Raw genomic sequence first — 19,900 nt, 5'->3', positions numbered from 1 at the left:
AAGATCTACTTCCTAGTGGCTATCGCATCTGCTAGGAGAATTTCAGAGTTACAGGCTTTGTGTGTGAATCATTCTTGTGTAATCTTACACAAAGAAAGAGTATCACTCAGAACCAATCCCTCCTTCCTTCCGAAAGTTGTATCAAGAGTTCATTATCAACCAGACCATAAACTTACCAGTCTTTCCAAGTTTTCAAACAAAGGAGAGTACTTCTTTCATATGTTGGACATCCACAGACAATTACATTTTTACTTGGGCAGAATAAAATCCTCTAGAAAATCAGACCAGCTATTTCTGTCCTTTTTAGGTACCACTTAAACAAAATAAAAGTTAAAAAAAACAAACCAAAACTCTGTAATGGCACAGTGGAAGCTGGCACAGACAAAGCCCAATAATAAAACCAAGTATTTAATGAAGCGCTTTTCATTATTGTAGATACAGTAACTTCATCAGATAACATTTGAAAAGTTTTTAAACCACATTTAAGTAAAGTCTTTAAAACATCATATGACCTCATTAAGCCAACCAGAACAGTGCACTTGAAAAAAATGACAATGCAGAACACAACATTAAAGGGATACAAGCCTCAAAACATTACTGTCAAATGCTGTAGCATAATTAAATGAAACTTTAAATCTTAAAAGTAGTCGCTACACTAATTTTAACTCCAGTCATTTAAAACAGCTTTAACCAGTTTAACAACTATTTGTCAACAACAAAATTATACATCTGGCTAGGTAAATCATCAAAGCTGACTGTCCTTTTTCACTCTCTTTAGATGTTAAAAACTAATTTTACCTCCTCAAACTTTTACATTTTAACAGGCACAAAATGTTATAGGCCTCGTTTAGTCCGGGGTTACTAAAGGCATTCAATACTAACTGCCAATATAATTCTAACTCTTCAAGTTGTAATGAAACTGGACCTCCTCTTACATCCACTTGTACTTGATCAATTGCTTTAAAATAAAGTGTCCCCTTCATACATTTGAGAGTGTCTAGCCAGGGCATTATCCATCTTTTTCCTATCAGTAGCGTACATATGCTCGTATATTGTGTCACGTAGTCTACGTTCGGTTTTGCCTACATAGAACGATGTACATGATTTACGCTTAGCCAGGTACACTACAAATCTTGAGTTACATGTTAATTTAAGGTTAAGGTAGTACTTCTTATTCACTATAAACTTCCTTCCTATCTCAATCAATTTACAAAATCTACACACACCACAAGGTAACATACGGTTTTCCTGTCCATTTGTTTGTGGTGATTCTTTTCCTGTCCATTTGTTTGTGGTGATTCTTTCTAGCAAGTTTTTAAGGTTGCTACCTCTCTTGAATACTATGTTTGGTGAAGTCCCCAATTTTTCTACTAAGAGTTTGTCATTTTATTATTAGTTCCCAATTTTTAAAAGTGATATGGGTAACTTAGGGACTATCCAAATTGTAAGTGGTAATAAAACTGCTCTTATAGTTAAATGAAGTTCGTGGTTCAGGTGGTATTGTATTGTGTCCAGACAGTGTGTTGGTTGTATAATCAAATTCAACACATATCTCTAAATACTGAACACCTTTGTATAAGAATAGGAGTGATGATTCCATTGTCCCTTTTATATCGAGCATCCTCAACTAAAGCATTTATTAGCTCAACCAGATAGCCACATTTCAAAAACATACTGCTCAAACATACACATTCAGCTGAAAATTCAGACTCAAGTGATACCATTCTATCTGCTCTTATAAGTTGGCCTTTAACAATAGAGCGCTTCTGTGAGAGGGTGATCACTTGAGAAGTGTAAAAAAGAGTTACAGTGAGTCTTTCTCTTAAAACTATTAGAAACCAGCTTAGAGTTAATGACATTCTTGGTTAACTTGACATCTAAATAGTCAATCGACAGACTGTTAAAGTTGAAAGTAAACTTAAAAAACTCTGTTGTACTATTTAAGTAATCAACAAGTGCTTTTGCATTTGTATAGTCACCATAAAAGGCTATAAAGATGTCATCCAAAAATCGAGTGTAGGTCACAATTTTAGCCATGTGTGGTAAGCTCTTATAAATAAACTCTCTCTCCCAATAGGCCATTACTAAATTAGCAAAACTGGCCCCACATGGTGAACCCATAGCCACGCCTGTCCTTTGCAAATAAAATTTTTGATCCAACATAAAATAATTATTGGTGAGAATGATGTCTAGAAGTTCTTCTACCAATTTAATTTCTTGTACAGGCACAACTGTAGATTTCAGCAGTAGACTCACCCATTTGATACTTGTTTCATGTGGAATAGAAGTGTAAAGATCCCTGACATCAATTGTTAGAAAGTTATCTGCACTGAATTCTAACTTATTCATGTTATCCAAAAATGTCCACGAATCCTTACCCACTTGAGGCTCAGATTTAAGGTACTTTTGCAAAATACGGTCAATAACCTTCACACTAGGCTAAGTCATTGACCCTCTGCTATAAATAAGAGGCCTCATGGGTGGGTTTTGAAGGTTTTTGTGTACTTTGGGTATACCAAACATAACAGACGTCTTTGAAAAGGAAATCAATGTCAATTTTTGCCTCAATGAAGAGTCATTAAGGTAACCTTTAATACAGATATATGCTATGTTAACCTCATTAAGAGAGGCACACATATAAGTCATCACAAGAAAACCTTTTCCTGTTGCTTGAATAGTGGTCTCCTGTGACACCCTCCCTTTCTCCCAGAAAGGTGAAGAAATGGGCTGAAATGGGTGCCGAAGGGCTAAACGGTGGGAGGCAGAATGGTATATATAAATGAAACCTATACAATCAAGCAGTATACAAGTAGAATTTAGTTCAGAACAAGTCTTGGAAGTGACTAGCTTATTAAAATTGTATTAAAATTTACAGAGAGAAACAAAAGTATTGCCATCTCTGTTTTGTCCTTACAAAAAGGAAATAGATTTCTGCATTAGTACAAGGCTTCCCATTGAAGTAGACATTTGAGATTTACCACAATTTCAGAAGTCTAAGTTATCTCAAACATATTTGCGAATTTGTGATTTTTATGATCATGTTTTAGACATAATGCACTTTATTTCTGACCCATGCTAAGTTCATTATCATCACCAGCCCCCTTTTTCCCATTTTTCTACATGGTGTCAGGGTATCATGTTAACTGTCACCAACTCTCTCGATTCAGTGCCACACTCCTGCCTTCTTCAGTGCTCATGCCTTACTGTCGCAGATCTTCTTTCACACAGTCCATCCACCTTTTTGTTGGATGTCCTCTCTTTCTCTCACGTTCTTTTTGTCTGTCCCAATTCTTCCTCACCAGATTGTCTTCTGCTTTTTTTGCACATGTCCAAACTACCATAATCTGTTCTCTTTGATCCTTTCTGCAGTTGGTACTACTTTGGCTTATGCTCTTATGTCCTCATTGCTTCATCTGTCCCACAGTGTGCATTCTACCACCCTTCTCAGGCAATTAATTTTCATCACCTCTAGCTTTTTCAACTGTTTTGCCTTTACTGCCCAGGTTTCTGTACTGTACTATACAGTGGTACTGGTCGCACCACTGTCTTGTGCACCTTACTTTTCAGCTTCTTTGGCATTCTTCTGTCATAGACTACGTCCGACACTCTATGCCAGGTGGCTGCAGACCCTCTGATTCTTGCTTTGGCCTCTTCATTCAGACTTCCCTTCTCCTCAGCCATCCCTCCCATATACTTGAAGCTGTGTACCTATTCCACTATCTTCTCCTCTATCTCTATTCTCAGCTTCTTCTGATTTCCCCAATTCGCTGCCATTGTATGTTCTAGCTCAGTCTGCCTGTAATGTTTCCCACCATAAGAAGCAAACTGTGCAAAATTGTATTTTGTTGAGTTAGTACTCAACAAAACAAGTCAAATCCATAAATAAAAGTATTCACACAGATGACCATGTTATCTGACAGTCTTCTAAACCTTCTCAATCACAAATTAAAAAAAATTGATAACTAGCTAAACTGTCTGGAAAATGCAGTCCCTTTTCATTGGTTACCTGTGAGCATTGCCTGGTTAAGAGACTTGCTCCAAGGTGCACTGTAGGCAAATGAAGACTGTAGGAATGAGTCCCAGGACTGCTGCAGGCTCTAGATCTAGCAGGACATAGTCCAGCACCTATGATAATTTCTTCCTAGCTCCATTGGGAAATGGAGCCTGTGGGAATGACCTAGATCCTCCAACAGACCTAGGTACAGGATTTCAAGTAGTACATATGGGGAATTCTTGCCTACTCCATGACAGTTTAGCTTAACAATGTCTGGTAGGTGCTGAATGGCTTTTTAACTGTTTAACCTTTTCTGTTACTCTGAGCAAAGCCACCACATCTTTACCTTACCATTGTTAAGGAATTCTGACTCCAGAGCAGAGTGACAGTCCTTGGAGAGTTTGAAATACCTGGACAGTATGAAACCATTTGCTTTTCTTTTCAGAGCATGCTGTATGCTGATTGCATTCCACTTGCAGGTAGGTTAGTAGTTTACTGACAAATGAAGGTAGGCAGGTCATTGGCAAACTAGCTAATTCCTGCATTAGAATGCACAATTCCAGTGATTATATCAGAAAAAAATTGTATAACTGCAAAGTACACCTGACAAAATGTGTTAGTTCATCAGTGGATCTCCTAAAAAAGAAAACCCAACCCCTTTCTAGTTTAAAACTAGATAGCTGTCATGTTAATGTTCAAGGTAGTTGTCCATTATGGCAATACTGATGTAAAAATTACTCCACACAGACTTTTGCAGAACATGCACTGGACAGTAAGAATACATTTTGTAACTAGTAATCTGAAGTCTAGTTTAAATGATACTGTTTTATTAGCCTTTCCCCAACAAACATTAGCTTGCCTATCTGAAGCATTTTTTGTTGTAAGGTCTAAATATTAAAACCCATTTTCTACTGCAAGAAGGCAGTAACATAGTTTAGTAGCATAAAGGCAGAAGTTAAGAGCTTACTACAAAAAGAAGCAAGATGCGTATACACAGATGCTGTTATATAACTGTAACAATCACAGAGTCCATTGTCTGGCAAAAAGAATGTTTGTTTTATTTTATTTTTTTGTTAACTTTAAATTCTGTATTTTTTTATTGTTTCTTTCTGCTGTTTGCTGTATTTCCTGCTTTGTATAACTAAGAAATGACTGAAAAGTTCCCTAGTAATGCAATGCACTTCCATTCAAGTAAGTAAACAAAAACAGACAAATACATTTCTGTGAGGACAGAACTCTTCCCTCTGTCACTGTAGTCCGGCAAAATTGACTGAACACTGCTGCTTCTGGCAGGTACCATTTTTGAATGTGATTTTGTCAGTGTAGTTTGAACCATGCTGTAATCAGTTTTTGAGGAACCATGTTGTAATAGCCAGTTATGCTACCATTTTGCACGGAGTGCAGTGATTATGCTCAGAAATAGTTGAAAAGACAGGGTTGCTAAGCACTTTTCTGACCTCAGTAAGGTGCTTAATATTTTGGTAAGTGTCCATCATTGTTTTTACTAGTCTAATATGGTCTAGAGCTTAACGCCAGTCAGCTGCATCTGCAGAAGTGTGTTTGGAAGGTTGGAGATTAAAAAAAAAAATTATTTTCATGATGTCTTTTTGCTTTCCACCTCTCTCTTGTGGGGACTGCTTTGTTTGTGATAGTAGTAAATGTGTTACAGCCATAATACACTTGGCACTCCCACACTTCTTTTTTCTTTTTCATTACCTGTAGCAATATCAGTGGCCACAACAGGTAACCTACTTGCCTTTGGTGCTGGACAACCAAGTTTGTGGGTCCTATTCCCACTCCAGGTGTTTGGATTTCTGACACTGCAGTGCAGTGTGTGTGTGTGTGTGTGTGTGTGTGGGGGGGGGGGGGGGGGGCTTCTCTCCTGAGTATTTTGTCTTTCTGGTGATATCTTAAACTGTGGTTCCATCTGTTTGTGTTGGTGGTAGCTCACATGGATGTAAAAGATCCCATGACACCTATTGCAAAACGTAAGGGAGGTTTTCCCATGTCTGTGCCAGATTCCCCACAGTGGTACAAATTCCACCTCATGTCTCCCCTGAAAAAGGACCTCTAGCCTAGTGAGACTAACCCAATTAACAAAGGATAAATAAAAATGAAACTATTGTAGAGTTTTTGGAACATGTACAGCTTCAGGCACTACAAAGAATTAAGATAGGGTCTTTCGGATCATAATTTCATCTTGTTACGTGTTCTGGACATGGATTTAGGATTCATCTCTCAAGCTCCAATATCACAGTGAATTTCTTGACATCCATTCATGTCTCAAACTTATAACAAGTTAGTTCGTGATTAGAAACTTGTTCATAATCCTCGGTTTCTACCTGGTAAGATATTAAAGAAAGCAATGTGGTCATTTTGATTGTAATGTCCAGCTAATTCCAATTATCAGTGCTTGTGTAATATTTAATTTTAATGTTTTGGCAGGTACAGCTACATGATTGACAATGTAATACTACTGATCACTGGAACATTACACCAACGTTCCATATCCGAGTTGGTTCCAAAGTGCCATCCATTGGGAAGCTTTGAACAGATGGAAGCTGTGAACATAGCTCAAACACCAGAAGAGCTGTATAATGCCATCTTGGTCGACACTCCCCTTGGTAATATATACTGTGTTCATCTGAAACTTGAGACATGTCATTCTGTTAGCTGTCTTAATGAATTTTTGATTTTTAACAAATTAATTTGCATAACACGGCATTTTAACAATATTAAATTTCTTACCTTTGCAGCAAGGTTTGTGGAACGCAGAGTGACCAAAAGCATTTTTATTTATTTATTACTTTTTGGTAAGTGATCCTTTTTAGACACAACCCAGTCCCACTGGACAGAAATTAGTGCAAGGAATACAGTCTAATTTTCGCATCAGTTTACATAGATGTAAGTATATTTATTAGGACAGTAATCACAATGGATTTGAACAAAGGAAATTACATGATTAGACAACAGTTGGAAACTCTACAGTGAGACATTTTTAGTGCAACTTGTACGACGAGAACAGTGAGGCTCTTAGTGTCAGCTGATCGGATAATTATGATACAAGTATCCATTTAACCTACACACTTTCAGACAGGACATTAGCCCGTACTCTCTCTGCCTGTACAGAGAGTGTATATAGAAGGCCACTGTTAAATTTAGGTTGTTACTAACCCTTTTTGAATTTAGGTTATTCCTAACCCTTTTCTTTATAGCAAGCGCAAAATGATTCTTTCAAAAAGCTTTCTTTTATTTGACTTTTAAATGCTTCATTGATACTTTCTTATCTGACTTTTGATGGGCGATTGTTCCAAATTGCTGCTGCTAGTTTTAAGAATTCCCTTTCATCTGCTTCTGTTTTGAATTTAGGCTTGATGAGGGTAAGTTTCTCCTCATGTACCTCTCTTGGTGCATAGTTTGTTCAATTTGTAGTTTTCTTGTAAATTGAGACGGTATCCTAGCTTAATAACCTCAGAGGTCTGTGTGGAAAGTAGCAAAGTTGCCCTTTCATTAATGGGCAGCCCTTTAACATGTTGTGGAAGCTGGCAGTGATAGGCGAGTTGATCTGCAAGGAAAGCTAATCTGCAGATTTTATATTTTATTGTTTGAATTTTGTGTGTTGCCACTATAGTGGAAGGTAGTTAGACCCTATTTGACTTTTGGAATTAGTATGTTCCTAGCTATGGCAAGACGAGCAGTGGGTTTGTGAAGATGAGAAACTTTATAGCATTGTTTAAGTTGTCTGGTATTTTGTTGATAAAGATGTCAATATATTTTGAGAAAGAAAGAGGTGGGTCTAAGGTTGATCCTAGGTATTTTGCCCTGTCATTTATTGTTTCTGGATTCAGTTTCTGCTTTAGTAAAACGAAATGTAAAAATTGTTTTCCTTGCATTCATGCAACTGAAGGGTAAGCAGTATACTTTATCCTAAGTAACATCTTAGTTGGGGAAAGCACAGGTTGAGTCCATGGACTTAAATAGATGTATGACCATGGATTTGCAGAGATGTTTGCATTAAAATCTAGAGCTGTGCATCACACTATCCTAAAGATAAATAGCCAGCTGATAGACTGAATGTATTTGGGCCATCTTCTTGATAGAAAACTGATGCATCTTTTTACTAAAAAAAAAAAGGCCCTAAATAAGAAATGACAAGCATACAAACACATTGTGACTTTTAACTCACCAGATGATGCTATTTCTCTTGAATTTTGGCAAAACACTTAAATCAAAAGAAATAATTTGTAGCTAGAATAAAATGTCAGAACTTTCAAGGTAGACTGTTAAAGGACAGTCTTAAAGGGATACTTTGTATTCTGTTGGCCGGACAAAGCTGTATTTCATATTACTTTACAAGTCCCATTATCCAAGTGGTTTATGGTCCATGAATTATAGTTTGTTAGCCAGTTTAGTGAACTACTACTGTTTTGGACCCTTTTGGACCACGACCTTTTCATCTCTGCCTATTGCCCTAGTTGTATGATTTAATAGTTCACTTAAGCTTATCAGTCAGCATGTTTGTAGAAAGCTGAAGGAAGTAGTAACACCTGGAGAAAACTCATGCAGTCATAGGCAGCTTGTAGACTGTACTTGAGCAAATGAACACCAGCTCAGTTCATGCAGTCATAGGCAGCTTGTAGACTGTACTTAAGCAAATGAACACCAGCTCAGTTCTTCTCCTCTTGGGAGCTATGGTGTGCTGTGGTAATCGGTAATACATAACCAGCTCAGTCCTCCTGGGAGCTGGGCGGGATGGTAGATGGAGAGAATCCACAGCTATCACCTGCTCAGCCCTTGCACTGCAATTTGAAAACTGGTGGGAGATTGGGATTAGCAATAGACACTTGCTCAGTCCTCCCACTGGGAGTTGGAGAAAGCTGGTAAGGGGCAAGAATGAGCAGCTAACATCAGCTTCCCTATTCTGGGACTGGTCAGGTGGTTCAGTTGCTGCAGATTTGGCAATGGCTGGAAGGGGCATTGCAAGTCATGCATTACATATTTGTGGATATGTGCTTAACTTATGCTTGGGACAAGAAGTCTTCTGTATTCATGAGTGGAAACAGATGCACATCGGTAGAGGTATTCCTAGTGGGCACAACTTTGTCACCAGGAATGGGGTTGAGGCCATCTGATATTGAAAAATAAAAATCCCTTTTTCTGATACCCAGCTCTGTGGTGTAGAGGGATAAAATCCTGAATTTACCCAGATGACAAGACTTGGAATAGTGTCTCTGATGCTGGTGGAACCAGTGATTGTTAGCTGTGAGCTGTTAATGCTATCTCTGGGGGAAGCTGTGGTGGTCTAGTTAATGCTTTGCTACATGCAAGTGGATGCTTGCATGGGTAAAATGCAACCATTGATTGCTGCTTTAATATATGGAGATAGAGGCTTGTATGTGAAAAATATGCGACCATTAACTAGAGGCATAGGCTTGTCTTACCAAGCCTGTGGTGGTAAGCCTTCATCAGCATGTGGGTGGGAGCACTCGCATGTAGTACACCTCTAATGGTGATGGGTGGGTGGAGTAATAAGTAACAGAGTTGCCTTTGTGCTAGAAGGCAGAAGGTCGTGGGTCCTATTTTCATTCCAGGTGATTGGATTGCTGGCACTGCAATGCAGGATTAGGGATTGGTGATGCACTCCTGTGTGTGTCATCCTTCATATAAGATGTTAAGATGAGGTCTCATCTCTTTGAGTTGATATAGCTCAGGAGGTTATAAAAGATCTATTACACCTATTGAAAAGAGTAGGGAACTTTACACATGTAAAATTTTAAGTGACATCTTCCAATATTTGTATAGAAAATGGCATTTACAGAAACATAATTCAGATATAAATCAGGAAATAAATTAATGCACAATAATTTTATTCCACCATCTTATTCCATAATCATTTCTTAATCTTATTCATTACATTCCATGCATCCCATATTTGATTATACAATAACACTTCATAGTCCAGACACCCATTATTAACCTAGCCAATCTTTCCACATTTTCCTTTTTGATTTTCATACAACACATACACTATATATTCTACCTTTTTCCCGTGAACTCTTTTTCACATAAACTCCATATTTCCTTTGTTCTTGCATATCCTATAACAAAATGATCCAAAGTTTCTTCATCATTAAACACCCTACACATTCAGTACCTTTCACCTGTTTTTAATGGGTAATTTTTCTAGCATAAACCAAAAAAAAAAGTTCAGTTCTAAATCATTTTTAAACTTTTCCCACCTTTCCCTTATTGCTTTTTAAATTTCCAGTCTTTTATTTTCCCAAGATTTTATATGGTATTTTAACATGATATTCACATACCAAACTTTTCTTGTAATAATTGTCATTCCAGTTTAAATTCCATCTTCTTACATTACATGTTATACTCTTAATTTTTTTCTTTTTGCTAGCAGGTTGCCAAATTTATTTCTCCCACAACAATTTTCCAGCACAATCCTTTTCAGCACTTTTTGTTTTATTGTAGACATTGCCCAAAACATAAATATTGAAGCAGGACAAAAAAGGATCCCCAAGGACCCACTGTCCACCATACAGTAAAAATGTTTCAACACCATTTAATGCTGATACCCAACTTAAACATAAAAATAATTACTAATAACATTCTCCATCTCTGTAGGAAAAATAAACATCCCTCCTAAGTAACCTTATATGCCTAAAATGTGAATGCATTAAATAAGTTTCCAAAAAAAAATAAGGATAAATCAAAAGTTGTCTGCTTATTTGTAATATTTTTAACTTTTTGTAATCTTTCTTTCCATTGTTCCTCCACTGTCTTTCACCCCTTCTAATTTTATTTCCAATAAACTTCTGTCTGATAACAGTAGTGACTATCTGTTTAATTATATCCTCTGTATTTACTCTTATTCATTGTATGAACCTACTGAATTCATCCATTCTTAATTTTTCAGTAAATACTCCTGCTGTTCACTCTCTTCCATCTACTTTATTATAAGCAAATCATCTGCACAGGTGTGTATAAAATAATTCCCACCTCATTAAATGGTTTTAGCCCACCTTCTCTAACCTTTGCCTTTGCTGTCTCAGTAGTTCTCTGTTTTCTCAAATTCCTACTCTTATAATTAAGAGGACAGTCTTGCTTTATCTCCCTATTTAAAGTAATGTCTCTACTAAACCTCCCATTTACTAACATGCTAACATAATCCTTACAAGTTTATCACCCTGCCCATACCTCTTCAGTATTTCTGGCATCATGTTACAGTTAATAGAATTGTATGCCTTATTTAAATTACTATTACCTTGTTCTTTAATATTGTTTACAGTTTTTTTATTAACAAATCTTTAAGGGGTAGTTGGTTCCAAGTTATAGCAGGGTTAAACATATTTCTAACTTTTTCAAGTAATATGTTTCATATCACACTGTGGTGTAAGGAGAAGGTGCCAGCACAGCTAGGTGGAATTTTGTAAATGTTTATATGTAATTTGTGAATATCAAACTAATTCATACAAGATGCTGGTGTTACAAATGTATTAGAACTGTATGTCATCTCGCAAGCTATCCCAGCAGTAATATTTGAGATATTATTTTGAGAAGTCTCTAACTGAGACACTGCATTCTGTTTTCTGTATTGGACCTGATGCCAACTAGAAGATCCATTTACCACATCTGCCTTGTTCTGTTAGTAAGTTCTTAGGTTATAGTACTTCTTTTAGATACAGTCAGGAATATAGTGAAACTTAGTTTAGATAGTTTTCTTTGTGTGAGCCTGTACTGCAATGTTATTGTAAATATTTCCTGTGGTTTTGAACTCTGATGTCACTGTGAATATATATTAAGTACTGTCTTGTTCTTTTACTATTTATTATTAAATATATGTAAACCTTTCATTGTAGCTGATCTGTGTAGAGATATTTAAGTTTTGAAAGTAATTGCATATTTATTTGGTGACACTGTGTGGGACACTCCTAATAGCCTTGCTCTTGGTCAAACTACTATTTGTATTAATATTGCACAGTAAGGTTAGACACCCTTTGTTAAAGGCCTTAAAGTAGCTGTCAAGGGGTTCTGGTGGCAGTGAAAACTGCCTTACAGTCTGGGCAAGAGGGGGTATAGCTTGTAAACTTGCCAGCCTTTCCCAGGTGTGTGTGTGTGTGTGTGTGTGTGTGTGTGTGTGTGTGTGTGTGTGTGTGTGTGTGTGTGTGTGTGTGTGTGTGTGAGAATCAAACCTCTGGGTGTGTGTGTCACCTACTTGGGCAGGGACACAAAGCACTGATTGGGCAGAGACAGTGTTGGAGGACTTGGCTTGGAACCCTGGCTAAGGTCTCAACTCTATAGCTGTGCCAGTGGGGAGTATTATTGAGGATCTGGAGAAAATTGAACTTGATACAGAGAGCTACATCTGGAAATACTCTGTGTGTACCTTACTGTCCTCCCAGTTTATGTCCCATATTGTTGCTAGCAGTGAGGTTTGAGGCTCCTTGATTACTATTCCAATGGAGGGGCATCACATTTGGTGGGCAGTGGTGGGATATCCACATTAGATTTGGTTGTCAGTGGTGGGATCCACCACATCACTTACTGGGATTCAGTGTTGTGGATATTGAACTCCTGCAACCTGTAAACAGTGGTCAGTAAAGAAGGTGTGTGTACTCTCAAGTAGTCACATGGTAGAAATTCAGAGTTTCACATCACAATAGTTTTATTTATTTATTTGTTTATTGTTAGCTTAGTCGGGGAGAGCTGACAAGGATGTCAGCAGAGGATTATGGCAAGCTGACAAGGAGCCATTTGGAATGTGACTAAAGCGGAAATTATTACAGCCATAACCACAGCTGCAGCACAGACCAGGAAGACAACCAGACTGGCCTTGTGGATTTAGAATTCTCAGTAAATGGACAGCTCAAATTTGCCTCAGAGGACTTGAAAAAATCTGTCTGGAGTTAGAGACTTGAACTGGAGGCCAAACGTTTGGAACTAGAATCAAGAGAGAGACTGTGGCATTTGTAGGCTGAAGAAGAGGAGAAGCAGATGGCATTAGAATCATCGGAGAGACTGAGATGTCTGGAAGCCAAAGAAAATGAGAGGCAGAGGCAACACAGAAAGGAGACGCTAACTCTTTGCCAGGGTCATGGAGGTAATGGGGAAGGGAATAACTGAACCCAAGAAGCAATAAAAATCAGTACATTCCTTCCACAATGTACAGAGGGTGATAGTTCTGATAGTTTTTTTTCATATATTTTGAAAGGGTTTGTAAACAGTATAATACTGACCAGGGGCTTTGGATACAGTTCCTGACCCCCGATGCTCTATGGTAAAGCTATAACCACTGTTTCTAAATTGTCGGATATTGATTGTCTAGACTTTAACCAAGTAAAGAAATGTGAGTGTTTTAAGTTAACACCTGAAGCTTATAGAAAAAAGTTTTGTGAGCATAGATGCAAGGTATATGAAAGTGTGTGTGATTATGTTGCTGACTTGAGCATTTATTTTCATAGGTGGATGAGAGAGTGTCAGGTAACCACTTTTGAAGGGCTGGTAGATATTTTGGTGAGGGAACAAGCCCTTAGCACTTTGTCTGAGGACATGATAATCTGGTTGGCAGATAGGCAATGCAATACTGCAGATGAGTTGGGGAAGAAGGGAGACCTATTCCTAGCATGCAGGGCATTACTGCACAGGAAAGGGATACACAGTCCTGCACATGGGTCTAAGGGAACCCATGGTGGGCAGCCTAAACCTCCCCAACAGAGTTCACCAGTAACAGGGGCAGACGCTAGTTCAGGTACATAGCCAGGATCAAGGGTTAAATGTTTTAAATGTAACCAGTGGGGGCCATGTAGCATATAGATGTCCACGGAGGCAAAGTGGGGAACAAAAGGTAGGGAAGCCAGCATGTGGGAAGGACAGAATGCCAGCAGTAAGTTGTGTGGCGACAACAAGAGTACCAAACTACCACAAGGGATTATATCCTATCTTAGTAGATGGGGAAACGGACCACTGCTAAGAGCGACACACCCTGTGACCTAACCATTGTGAAGCCTGCAGTGGTTAAAGAGGAGCACTACTTGCTTGGGAAGTCTACTCCAGTCAGAGCTTTAGGAGGGGACCCCATTCCAAATAACTTTGGCTAAGGTTCATCTTGGCTGGGAGGGTGGTAAAGAAAGCAAGCAAGCAAGCAGGTGTGTTTGAGGATATCCCTGCAGATGTCCTGATAGGGAAAGATTTTGATAATGCAGTATCTTGTGTTCATGTAGTTGCACGCAGTCAGGCTTGCAGACAGGCATTTAGGTCTCGTAGCCTAGCCGAGACAGACTGCACACTTGAAACCAGGACTGGCGAGGTTGCTCTTCAGGGAGAAAGCTACCCTGTAGCAATGAGACTGAAGGTGAGCCACAGCTGCTGGTGGGTACTGATGTTCCCTTGGACAGAGTGACTTCAAGGGCAGAGATGAGTTGTAGTACCTAAGCTGACAGTGAGGCATCACTGTCAGAGGATACCAGACTTCCTGTGGAAGGGGAGCTGGGAAGGGTTACAAAGAGAGTTTTGAGACTGGCTTAGCTCTCAGACCCTATATTACAAGGCTTAAGGGAGACCGCTGTGGAAGCATCTGATTCTCAAGGAAAGGGGGAATCTCTATATTGGGACAAAGGGTTACTATATAGAGAGTGGACCCCTAAAGGAGGGATAGAGGGTGAGAGAATACAGCAGTTAGCAGTGCCCAGAACCTAACGACTGGCACTTCTAGCCGTAGCACATAACATTCCCTTTGCAGGTCATATGGGCATAAAGCGTACCAAGAGATGTATTATGCAGAACTTTTTATTGGTCTGGGATTGCAAGGGATGTAACAGGATACTGCAGGACCTCTGAGAAGTGCCAAAAGGTAGGCAAGGCAGGAGACGAGGTCAAAGCTCCTTTGGTGCCTGTGCCTGTGATTGAAGAGCCATTTGAGAGGGTAGCTATGGATATTGTGGGACCTCTGAGTACCCCAAGTTCCACAGGAAAGAAGTACATCCTAGTGGTAGTATATTATGCTGCCAGATACCCTGAGGTAGTGTCTCTGTCCTTCATTGAGGCAGATAAGGTGGCAAATGCTTTCTTAGAGATTTTCAGCAGAGTAAGTTTCCCAAAAGAAATACTGACAGACAGGGGTGCTAATTTCATGTCAGACCTGCTGACTTGTCTTTGGGAGCACTGCGGGGTGAAGCACCTAAAGACCACCCCCAGCACCCCCAGACTAATGGTCTGGTGAAGAGGTTAAACTGTACACTAAAGACCATGCTGCTGGCATTTGCAGACCAGTTTGAGAGAGTGGGACAAATATTTGGCTCAAATGATTTTTAAATGAACGTTCCCTAGCCTAGTTGCCCATCTTGCATGCTGCTGGCTTGCCCGTAGCTCGTCCACTGTAGTGTTTGCTAGTCCTCTCCTGTAGCGGCTATCTGCCCAGTGGACTACCCTCCATTGAAGCTCCTCAAGTTTGAGTGGAATACCAGTTCCTTCACGGAACTCTATACAGCACCTTCACCAAGGATTGCTGCATGTATGTACTTTCTATTGCTGCTTACTAATCTTTATTGTACCACTTTTTGGTGACCTATTGTCCTAGGATAGGGCTCTGCCTCATGCCTGCCAGCAGCTTGCCACAGTCCTAACTTTCTTATTTTACTCCCGCTTACCTTTTCACCCATGCCCGTTTTTCTATTACCTTTGTATAATTTGGGAAGTAATTTCTAACCAAGGCCACTAGATGGCAGTATAGGTCTTTTTTCCTTCCCTATTTGGAATTTCCTTGCATAGAGAAACAATCCAATCCAATTTCTTGTAAATACCCCACGCAGTGCTACCTTTCCCTCCCTGAGGCTTTCTCCTTACCACTGTTTTTCCACACCTATTAAAACAAAATCTGTAAAGGAACATGTATCCCTAACTCATCTCTCATATCCTACAAATAAAGTAAGATACCTGTTTAGACCCTCCTGCCCTCCTAACATTGACCCCTGTATTTCTGGTAATTCTTACAACTCCCCAATAGTTTTAGCCCTGTCTGTACTCTTTAAATTCCCTCTAAGTCTCTCTCTTCTACCTCATATACATCTTACTATTTCCCTCTCCCTCTAGGACAGCTTACCTGACCCTGGGAGTGATCCCAAACGAGCTGACTGACTGACTGTTTTTTTTCTTCTGGCTTTCCTTCTCTTTTGCTCTACCTGCTCCATTTGCCCTGCGGGCTCACTCCGCTCCCCTACCCTACCCCCAAGTCCCACCCACCCCCAGTGGTCCTAAACTTATAGCACAATAACCCAACCCCCTGCTTCATCCACTAATAACCATATCCTTCGATTAAGACATCTAACAAATCCCACCCACTCATTAATACTTCAATCTGTTCCTCTTCCCTCTATTACAGCAACTCCACCCTATTAACTCCCTATCTTCATACCCATCTATTACCTGCCTCTTAGAACACACATTGCTTGCTATGTATAATCCAAACATTTCTAAATATAACATCCTACTCTCCTCCTTCCTACTCCTAAACACTCTTCTCATTTCTTACTCCCTCACCTTCTATGAAAACAAAAGGTTAATTGAATCTCAACTAACACTAAAACTACTCCTCACTTTGATTACATCCCACAACCACACAGCAATATAACTTCATCATCTTCCTACCTCATACCTCATTTCCATAGATCAACACATATCAAGTTTTTCCAAAACAGGAAACCTTTTTCAGTTTCTTCCAAACTTTCCAAATACTTAGTCACCAGCAGCTATTATTCCTTTATGGTCACATTCATCCTAATCCAGGCCCAAACAACTACCACCCTACTATCCCCTCAATAAACCAAGCTAATTCTATAAATCCTACCACCAATCCAAATTCTCTCCAGATAGTCCACCTAAATATTCGCAGCCTGAATAATAAAATAACCCAACTGCATGCCCTTCTTGACCTATATTCCTTCGATATCTTATGCCTAACTGAAACCTGGCTAAAAGCAGAAACCAAGGATAATGACATATTACCACCAGGATATAACATCATTAGACTTGACCGTCACATCAAAAGGGTGGAGGTGTAGCTATACTTTACAAAACTGAATTACTCGTTACCCTACTAGATATCAAACCACCCTCACAAAGTAATAGTGAAATCTTAATCACCAAACTACAAATTAATACAAATAAATCAATTTATATAATTTGCTGTTGCATCCCCCCAGGTAACAATATTAACACCCTTGAAAACATACTGAGCTGGCTCTCAACCTCCTTCCCTCAGCAAACTATACTACTAGGAGACTTTAATATTGATTGGAATTGTTGTATTTTGCAAAATCCTACTTCTCACATAAACCTCTATGGCTTTAATCAAACCATTACCGTCCCCACTCGAATAAACAAAACCAGCTCCAAACAGAGCACCCTGGACTGGATTCTAGTCAATAGCAACCCTATGACTTGTATCACAGGCACACACTACCCAATATCAGTGACCATCTAACCACTTTTATCTCCAGACAAAAAAGCCCCATCTCCAATAGTACACAATTCAGAACTACCAGGAACAAAACCAATTTCTACCAAACTAACTTCCAATTAGAACTCAAAGCTTGTAATTGGTCTCCCCTAAAATACTTACCTCTTGATGAAGCAGTTTTATACTTTAACAACAAATTCCTTCAAATTCTCAACCACCATGCCCCCACTAGATTAATTAAAACCAAAGCAAAGCCTGCTCTTTGGCTAACCAAAGAGACCAAACAAAAAATGTTACTTAGAACTTGGGACAAATGGCGTAGTACTAAAAACCCTTCTGACCACCAAATATTTAAACAACTTAGAAATGAAACAAAGAAACTAATATTCCTTATTTATTTATTTATATTTGTTGACTAGGAGTGTCCGACTGGACGTAGGTCCATTTTCAGCGGAGGCCCGGGGAGAAAAGCTCCACAGTTAAAATAAACAGTAGTTACATTGGATTACATAGCGATTAACAATTTACATAGCAATTACTTACAACATATTTACAGATGGAGAACATAGTACATCAGTAGACAACTAGAATCTTTATCTGTGAAGTACATAACAGACATTAACAAATGTTACAAGAAGAAGTTCCTGCTGTATAATAAGTACTGGCTTATGAGCATCTGAGCTTGCTATAATTAAGGTAGTTAGTGGAGTGGAAAGAAAGGTAGTGGTTGGATGGGGAGGGTGATATTAGAGTGGGAGTTGCAAGGGCATAGACAGCATGTTTTTAGGTGCGCTTTTAGTAAAGTTTTGAAGTGGGTGCATGATGGTATGGAGATAATTGTGGGTGGGTGGAAGGGAGTTCCATAATTTGGCTATGGTGCAAGAGAGTAGTGCTTCACCAGCAGAGTTATTGGCTTTAGTGATCTGCAAGTGATTTTTGTTGCTGGATCTTAGTGGTCTGGTGGTGCGATAGGGTTGGAGTAGATTCTGGAGGGATGGGACATTTAGTGGATGATTTACTAGTTTGTGGGCAAGTGAGAGTTGATACCAGTGAAGGAGGTGAGGGAGTTCAAGCCAGCCCAGTTCAGCAAGTGAGAGACCATGGTGACTACAGTAGGATGCCCCTGTGGCGAATTTGGTGATTTTGTTGTAGCACGTCTCTAGCTTGTTTAAATCACATTGCCTTAGGTTGGTATATATTGGACAGGCATAAAGTAGGGTGTAGATAAGGTGGGAATTTGCTATTGAAATCTTTGCTGCTTTGGTGAAAAGTTGCTTATTTCTGTATAGCGCTCCTAGTTTATTGTGGGCTTTTTTATGGTCAAGGATATGTGAATATCAAATTTTAGTTTGTCTATTTCCACTCCTAGCAATTTGGTGTGTTCAGTTGGGTATATAGTGGTGTTGTCTTTTGCTGTGATGTTAAAGTGAGAGTTGTTTTGAGTATGTTTGGTGGGTTGGAAAATGAGTAGTTTAGTTTTGTTTGGGTTGATTATTAATTGGGCATCGGATAACCAAGTTTCACCAGAGGAAAAGGCTTCCTGTTTGACGTTTTGCAGTTTGGGTAGGGACTGGGCTGAGCAGATGATGGTTGAGTCATCTGCGTATTGTATGAGTGTGCCATGTTTGGTGGCAGAGGCTAGATTATTGGTGAAAACAGAGAAGAGTAGGGGTCCAAGGATGGATCCTTGGGGAACCCCTATGGAGACAGGTAGTTGGGGAGATATGTCATTCTGCCATACAACGGATTGTTGGCGGTCAGACAGGTAACTCTGAAACCAGTTGGTGACCGATTATGAGAAGGATAGGTTATTGAGGACAGAGGTAAGTTGTTTGTGTGGGACCATGTCAAATGCTTTAGATAGGTCTAGGAAAGTAGCAGAGGAGAGAGAGCCATTGTTTTTATGCTGATGGATAGTGTTAGTAAAGGAGAGTAAGGAAATGGTGGTGCTATGGTTTGGTCAGAAACCATGCTGAGTATTGGAAAGGAGGTTGTTAGTAAGGAGGTAGTCTGAGACCTGAGAGTGTATGCATCTCTCTAGTATTTTGGAGAGTGGAGAGAGAATAGCTATGGGGTGGTAATTGGTTAGTTCTGTGGAGGGTCCACCTTTGTGGACGGGAATTATATGCGATACTTTCCACAGTGTGGGAACGTAACTTTCTGACAGAGATCGGTTAATCAAGATGGATACTGGGTAGGCCAAAGCATCAGCTGCGATTTTCTTGGTATTCAATTGGGAGGTTGTCTGCTGCTAATCTGGTGGGCTTAATTCCTTGATAAAAAAAAAATTATTATTGGAAATTCCAACACACACAACGCCAAAACCCTCAGAAATTCTGGGAAGGTATCAACAAACTACTACATCCAGGTAATTCTAAAACACCTACTTCTTCTAACATCACTCTGAATACACCTAACCAAATTGTTGATACTTTCAACAA

The 19,900-nt window shown here is 39.3% G+C and overlaps 1 protein-coding gene across 1 annotated transcript in view; it reads left to right on the top strand.

Moving 5' to 3' along the window:
* The window catches only part of ATP6V0D1 (ATPase H+ transporting V0 subunit d1), a 347,395-nt gene that overhangs the window by 145,741 nt on the left and 181,754 nt on the right, over positions 1-19,900 (top strand). The window contains exon 3 of the mRNA XM_044081376.1: positions 6,440-6,618. Coding sequence (XP_043937311.1) covers positions 6,440-6,618 — 179 coding nt within the window. The remainder of the gene's footprint in view (positions 1-6,439; positions 6,619-19,900) is intronic.

Source organism: Protopterus annectens, chromosome 8.part0 (assembly GCF_019279795.1).
Source record: "Protopterus annectens isolate FY-2018-M chromosome 8.part0, PAN1.0, whole genome shotgun sequence".
Lineage (NCBI taxonomy): Eukaryota > Metazoa > Chordata > Ceratodontiformes > Protopteridae > Protopterus > Protopterus annectens.
This window is presented reverse-complemented; position numbering and strand designations above follow the sequence as displayed.